We start from the raw sequence: 7,204 nt of genomic DNA, 5'->3' as shown, positions 1-7,204 counted from the left end.
AAAGGGCGGTGGGAGGATATTGAGATGGCAAAGGGCGGTGGGAGGATATTGAGATGGCAAAGGGCGGTGGGAGGATATTGAGGTGGCAGAGGGAGGTAGGAGGGAAGCTATTCAGCTGTTGTTTGTCATCTCTTTTATGAAGCTCAGCATCTTGAGATCAGTCTTTACCACTTCATCTCAGATTTTCGGGGTTTTATCATTGTACAGGTTTCATCCACTTTTGAGCACTTGCAACTCAATTATGCTGCTGCCATCATCCAGACACATCAAATGTTTGTACCGTTGTAGTCTTTTCTCTTGCTTACTACATCTGATTCTTCTTATATCCAACTTTTCTCTCAACTTGTTTGTACTGTTGTTCATGTGCACTAACATTATACATCCAGCAAAGCGTGCTTGCTTGCTTCATTTCATACTACTTTGCTCAAATCATTTGCATTCAAAGCCTACATCTCACAATCCTGCATCATTTCATATCACATGTACATGTCAGTTATAAAATATTTAAAAAAAGAACAATTATAAAGGTTAATAAAATGTTGTTTCCTGACACATTCAACTGTTCATATGCTTGAGTATGTATTAGAATTTTTTTTTCATTTTATTCTTTATTACTTTAAAAAAAATTAGACAAAATATTTTACTCTCCTTATATACAGGATGATAGTACATGAGAATACATTATATAGATGATAGTACATGATGTAATTGTCACTATTTAGTGCTGCAGAACTACTACCTAGATAATACTGAGATAAGTTTGCAAATAATTATTAGTTTTGTGCACTCTTAATCTAATTTTGAAACTGAACCCGCTTGAACCCTTCCTACAGGCTTCCACCTGTCTATTCAGTTTCACAAGGTTCAAGTCAACTCAATGCTTGTGGCAAAAGACATTTTACTTAAGATACCACTTGTTGGGATTAAACCCAAGATTTTAAGATTTGCCATTCAGCCATATCTATGACTGTGTATCCCTTACCCTTGGGTCTTAACAGAAATACATAATGTAATGTATAATTCTATAAAATCATTAGTTATCTGTCTGCTTTTTCTTGTTACCATGGATTAGGCTGGGCTCTGCATAACACAATCTTTCCAAGTATTTGAATCATTTATTTTGAGAAGTTTAATGGTTTCAAGAATTATGCCCCTATAAACAAATTCTAGCATCAATTTATACCATTTTCTTAATGCAGTATGTTATCACATTTTATAGATGCATTATATAGTCTGCACTTCTACATGGGGTCAAATACAGATGTTAGTTGTTTCTTGCAGTGGTAGAAATATATGAAATTTTCCCGTCGCTCTTGAACTTGAATCACAATGCTAAGATTTTTCTAACCATTTAATATGCAGCAGGACTTAATTATTAGCTGAGAACAATCTGAGTTGTCCATCATAACCTTCTAGTTAATAACTCCTTATGTTACTAAGTACCTTGGGCAAGTAGTTCTTAGTATTGAACTGCTGTTTTGTTAATCCCCCCCACCCCTTTTTTCTAGTAAATTTGAACCCTTATTTGCAAGATTTAGCAAGGCATTGTTTTTTTTTTTTTTTTTTAGTTCAAAATAAGCTGTTTGATTAATTAACAGTGGGAAAGGTATCTAGCAATATGAAAAATTACACTAACAAAATCATCCCACCAATGGTAACATTAGTAAAATGAATCTAAAAGGGGGGAAAAGATCTTAAGAATATAATGATTTTTTTTGTTTTGTTTTGCTAAATTTACCTACAGTATCTTTTTATCAGTTTTGGTAAAGGGTTATTTGGTCTAATTTATGCTAATGATAATTACTTTGTAGGAATGAAACCAAATGCTTTTAGTACATATTTAATCCGAAGCAGTTATTTTTGCTATATCATCGCCCTAATGTATATTATTAGTAGTATATTTGCTCTTATTTTATTTGAAATATGCATTTTTATATTTGTAAATGATGTATAAATTTCATAATTTCAGTGTAAGTGTAATATTTTGTATTTTAAATATTCTCAACTTTTCCATTCACAGTAGGTTTTAAATGTTTTTCTATTTATTTAGGAGACTCAGCGGCTCATGGCCGAGCCTGTACCTGGAATAAGTGCCACACCTGATCAGTCAAATGCTCGATATTTCCATGTGGTAGTTGCAGGGCCATCAGAGGTGAGTCATTCTATTTTCATGTTATTGGATGATTAAAAACTAATGTTCTGTGATGGGATTGAGAATATGCAACATTATTTTATTACATAATTTAAGAATATAATCTGAAGTAGGTTGTTTCTCTTGACATCTGTCACTCAGCTACAAAGTAGGTGTGTCGTGTTATTTTAGTATTGACTGGAGTAAATATAGTGAATTACTTTTTTTTTTTATAAAGAAACATGAACACTTTAAGGTGTGTACTACAAATCATCCTGCAATCATATCTCTTGATGGATCCCCTTTCGGGTTTGATGGTGAACATTCTTTTTAAAAAAACTAAACTACTTATTTGTTAAATTAACATCCACATGGCTGAATATTCCACACAAACATGCACCCTTAATATAATTCTCATACCAAATTAGCTTGACAGTACGTGACAAGGTTGAACTTTATAGAGTTACAGCTACAATCCATTCTACAGTCTTATGCGCATAACCCAGAAGATAACCATACACAAGGATGGATCAGGCTAAGGCTGTTGTTGAATATATTTGCCAAGATAACATTTAGTAAGCTTGAACACATAAACACCTTGTATCTCTTACTCCTGTGTCTTAACAGAAGCATATTAGTTGATGTATTTGATTTTTCTGATGAGTATTAGCATTTTAAACAGAAGTAGTGTAGTAATGTGCTTTGTTTATGAATATATCGTCATAAATATTGTATGGTTTTAAATTTACGGGCATGTGGTTGATAATATTCAGCACCTCATATCCATTGCTGTACGCAATAAAAGAATGTGAAAATAATTGAAAATGAAATTTAAACATTTTGAAATAGACTTGTGAATTTACCATTTAATACTACAGGCTAGAAATCATTGTGTGGCAATTATCTAATATCTGTCGGTTAACTGTTTGCTTTGTTCTAGTTGCTTCCATTGTTGATAGGTTTTTCACTTGGAGTGTTTTTGTGTCACAACTAAATTATTATTTTATCAGTATTTAGGTCACATGATTGCATTTCTCTATACATAATGTTGACTTATGGGATAAGATTAATGAATTTATGGCCTCCTGTGCAATCTTAATTTGGCACCATTTAAAATATAAGGCAAAGCTATCAAGTTTGTTAACAAAAGAGGAGCTGATATAGACTGTGCAGATATAGATTGTGTAGATATGCATACTCAGTGTCTGAAATTTACTGTACATGTTACGTGTATAATAAAATCCAGAAGATTATCTATCCATCTGTGTTTAAGTGGTATTAGTCAATGTACTCATTTGCTCAATTGAGCAAATGAGTACATTGTAAATTACTAGCATAGATCTCTGATGATCATAGGTGAAATCTAATAGAGATTTTTTTTTTTTTTTTTTGCTATCGTCATCCAGTTCCATTGTTAAGAATTTGAATTGGGAGCTTGAGTCATGGTGAACCTTTCATTAGCTGATTACACAGCATGGATGCCACCTCTGGATGCATTGCACTTTTTTGAGGGAGCTTGGTGATCCTGGCTGTTGGTCTTCTGAGGTTCCTTCTACCTCTTCAAAATCCATCATGCTGTAGTCCCACGACTTCGCTGGCAGGGTAATTGAATGAGTGCTATGCGTTGCCAAAGGGCAGCCCATAACTATGCAGGGCATGGTTGTCACTCCGTGATGTATTTTCAAATTACCTGCACACCTGAGATATATTTAGAAGCTATTTTTCATATGTACATGTGCTTCAGCTGATATTGTATTTGTGAATTTTCCAAACTTACTACTTAAATCTACTAGACCATGATTTTGTAGGGCAACTCTATTTCAATTTATGTTTCAGTAATTAAACTGAACATTGTGCTAAATTTTTCTGATTTGGTTTCTCAGCACCAAATTTGCTTCTTTAAATTGCAGAAGTTTTCACTATAGTTAATTTATATTTGTAACTTTTTTTCCCAGAATGGCATATAATCCAACATTTAAAGTTTATAATTGTGTTTTAGCTAAAATAACATAATTTGTATTCAGATTTTTAAAGCACATTTTTTTTTTTACTGATGTACATAATTTAGTGATATATCTTGGCAAAGAATTTTGTGAAGAATGTAGTCTTGTAGGGGTCAAATTGTTATCAGTTATTTGTTCGATTTTCTTAGTTGTGCTTTTAAATTTCTGTAATATTTTTTTCTAATTTCCCATGTTATTTAAAGTAAATGGAGTTTATAAGTTTAGTGTCCAATGAAGGAAAGGTTGGCATGGGTGCCTGTCGTTGAGTTTGGTTCGATTTTGATTTCACTTACCCCAACAGGTCTTCGCAAGCATAGTTTTAGTGTCCAATGAAGGAGAGGTACGCATAAGTGGGCTGGCTACACCCCTGGCAAAGGCCACGGGTTATGGTTTCACTTGGCTTGCCGGGTCTTCTCACACACAGCATATTTCCAAAGGTCTCGGTCACTAGTCATTGCCTTGGTGAGGCCTAATGTTCAAAGGTCGTGCTTCACCATCTCATCCCAGGTCTTCCTGGGTCTACCTCTTCCACAGGTTCCCTCAACTGCTAGAGTGTGGCACTTCTTCACACAGCTATCCTCATCCATTCTCGCCACATGACCATACCAGCGCAATCGTCTCTCTTGCACACCACAACTGATGCTTCTTAGGTACCTTTTCTCTCAAGGTACTTACACTCTGTCGAGTATGCACACTGACATTACACATCCATCGGAGCATACTGGCTTCATTCCTTGCGAGCTTACGCATATCCTTAGCAGTCATGGCCCATGTTTCACTGCCATGTAGCATGGCTGTTCGTACACATGCATCATACAGTCTGCCTTTTACTCTGAGTGAGGGACCCTTTGTCACCAGCAGAGGTAAGAGCTCTCTAGCACACCCTCCCCCGGATACTGACTTGGTCACCTAGGTAATGGAAGCTATCAACTACTTCTAGTTTTTCTCCCTTGAATGTGGCAGAAGTTGTTCTCTGCACATTTTCAGTGTTTATTGCTCCTGAGCATCTGCCACATACAAAAACTATCTTCCTAGTTAGCCTTCCTTTGATATTGCTGCACCTCTTATGTGTCCATAGCTTATACTGGGTACATCTTATAGAGTTTCTACCTACGCCTTTTCTACAGATCGCACAGGGCCATCTACCTGAAGGGGTTTGTGTGTTGTCTACCTTACTACTTATTAGGACCTAGGTTTTAGCTAGGTTGACTCAAAGGCCCTTCAATTCTAATCCTTGCTTCCACACCTGAAACTTCTCCTCTAGTTCTGATAGTGACTCAGCAATTAGAGCAAGGTCATCAGCATAGAGGAGCCCCCAGGGGCATCCTGTCTTGAATTCCTGTGTTATTGCCTGGAGGACTATGATAAATAGGAGAGGGCTGAGGACTGAACCTTGGTGGACCCCTACCTCTACCCGGAATTCTTCACTGTACTCGTTGCCAACCCTCACCTTACTGACAACGTCCCTGTACATGGCTTGCACAGCTCTCATTAACCATTCTTCTATCCCTAGTTTCCTCATTGACCACCAGATAAGGGATCGGGGGACCCTGTCAAAGGCTTTCTCCATGTCAATGAAAGCCAGGTACAGAGGTTTATCTTTGGCTAGGTATTTCTCCTGCAGCTGTCTTTCTGTACATTTCTTTATTTAACAGTTCCTTCTAAAAATTACATGACCCACCATACATAGGGCTATCACTTTATCTACATCTCTCTATACCTCTTTTTTTCTCTCGCCATATCTTTTGGATAAAGGAAATTATATCTTTTCTCAGTATGTAATATACCTATAATTTTTTATATTTTATTTTCACAATTGTGTCCATGTACTCCCCACTTTTTTTCTTTTGAACTTCTTCCTCCCACCTCATCATACCCATTCTAACTATCATTTATTGATGTGTTAGAATGGGTATGATGAGGGTGAGGGGGAAGAAGTTTGTTACTTATCACTGTACCTTATAATTACATATATTTTTCTACTGATATATGCACATATAGTACTTCTTGGTGTGCTACATGTCTACACCCATGTATCCGTATCTAGGTATGAATCTTATGTTATCTATTGATTTGTTTGTTTTCTAATAAATATGTATATTAATATGAACGTGTGTATTTATATCTATATATGTGTGCCTCTTTGCACCGGTATGTGTATATTTGTACGGTGTTTTCTTTTATATGTATACCCTAATCGTACAACTAGAATTCCAGTATCTGTATATACTAGTGTGCAAATATGCCTCTACATACATGAGTAAATATACACACACTTCTTATTAGATTATTTTCCTCCTATATTATGTATAAATTTTTGTTCACTTATGTGCACCCTCCTACTCGCACATTTTCTTATATTCATAACTGGCACTGCACCCTAATATCTTAAATACCACTACAACCTTACTATCATTACATATTTTTCTCACATAATACTAAGCTAGATTATTACCTCCAAAATATATTTTTTATACCAAAACACATCTACTGTATAACCAAAATAAACTTTTATTAACTCTTCTTCCCAGCTCATTTATCTCCCCTACATTTAATTTTTTCCTTTCGTATTCCTATCTTTATTCCCTATTTCAATTTCATTTTTTTCATCTTTATAATCACACCAAGTATATACTATTTTATTTGTAATATTAACAACTATTTTTCTTTCTTTACTTATTTTTTTGCATTATATTTAATACATACAATTAAGCCTTGGGAGAGGCATTATGCCGGTAATAAACACACGCACTGGTTCAGTCCTTTATTAATTTATTAATAAAGGACTGAACCAGTGCGTGTGTTTATTACTGGCATAATGCCTCTCCCAAGGTTTAATTGTATTTCTTTCAACACACGTATCCACATCAAGAATCTTGCACACAAAATACACATACGAAATTTAATACATACTAATGAATATTAATTTTTATGCAAACTTAAGTCCCTTTTATACATCGTATTCTATCTTTTTTACCTCTCTATTTCTCCTACCGTTTGTTTACGTTAACTGTCTAGTATTAGCTCTTTATGTACCTCCTCATGATAAACTTCATTATTATGTATTGAA

General features: G+C 35.0%; 1 protein-coding gene across 2 annotated transcripts in view; it reads left to right on the top strand.

Moving 5' to 3' along the window:
* Window positions 1-7,204, top strand: part of LOC106877211 (ubiquitin-conjugating enzyme E2 N) — a 43,778-nt gene that overhangs the window by 22,142 nt on the left and 14,432 nt on the right. For both annotated transcript variants that reach the window (XM_014926063.2, XM_014926064.2), the window contains exon 2: window positions 2,051-2,152. In XM_014926063.2, the coding sequence (XP_014781549.1) occupies window positions 2,051-2,152 (102 nt within the window). The remainder of the gene's footprint in view (window positions 1-2,050; window positions 2,153-7,204) is intronic.

This window comes from Octopus bimaculoides, chromosome 6 (genome assembly GCF_001194135.2).
Source record: "Octopus bimaculoides isolate UCB-OBI-ISO-001 chromosome 6, ASM119413v2, whole genome shotgun sequence".
Taxonomy (NCBI): Eukaryota; Metazoa; Mollusca; class Cephalopoda; order Octopoda; family Octopodidae; genus Octopus; species Octopus bimaculoides.
The sequence above is the reverse complement of the archived record's forward strand: the minus strand, read 5'-3'. Positions and strand labels throughout refer to the sequence as shown.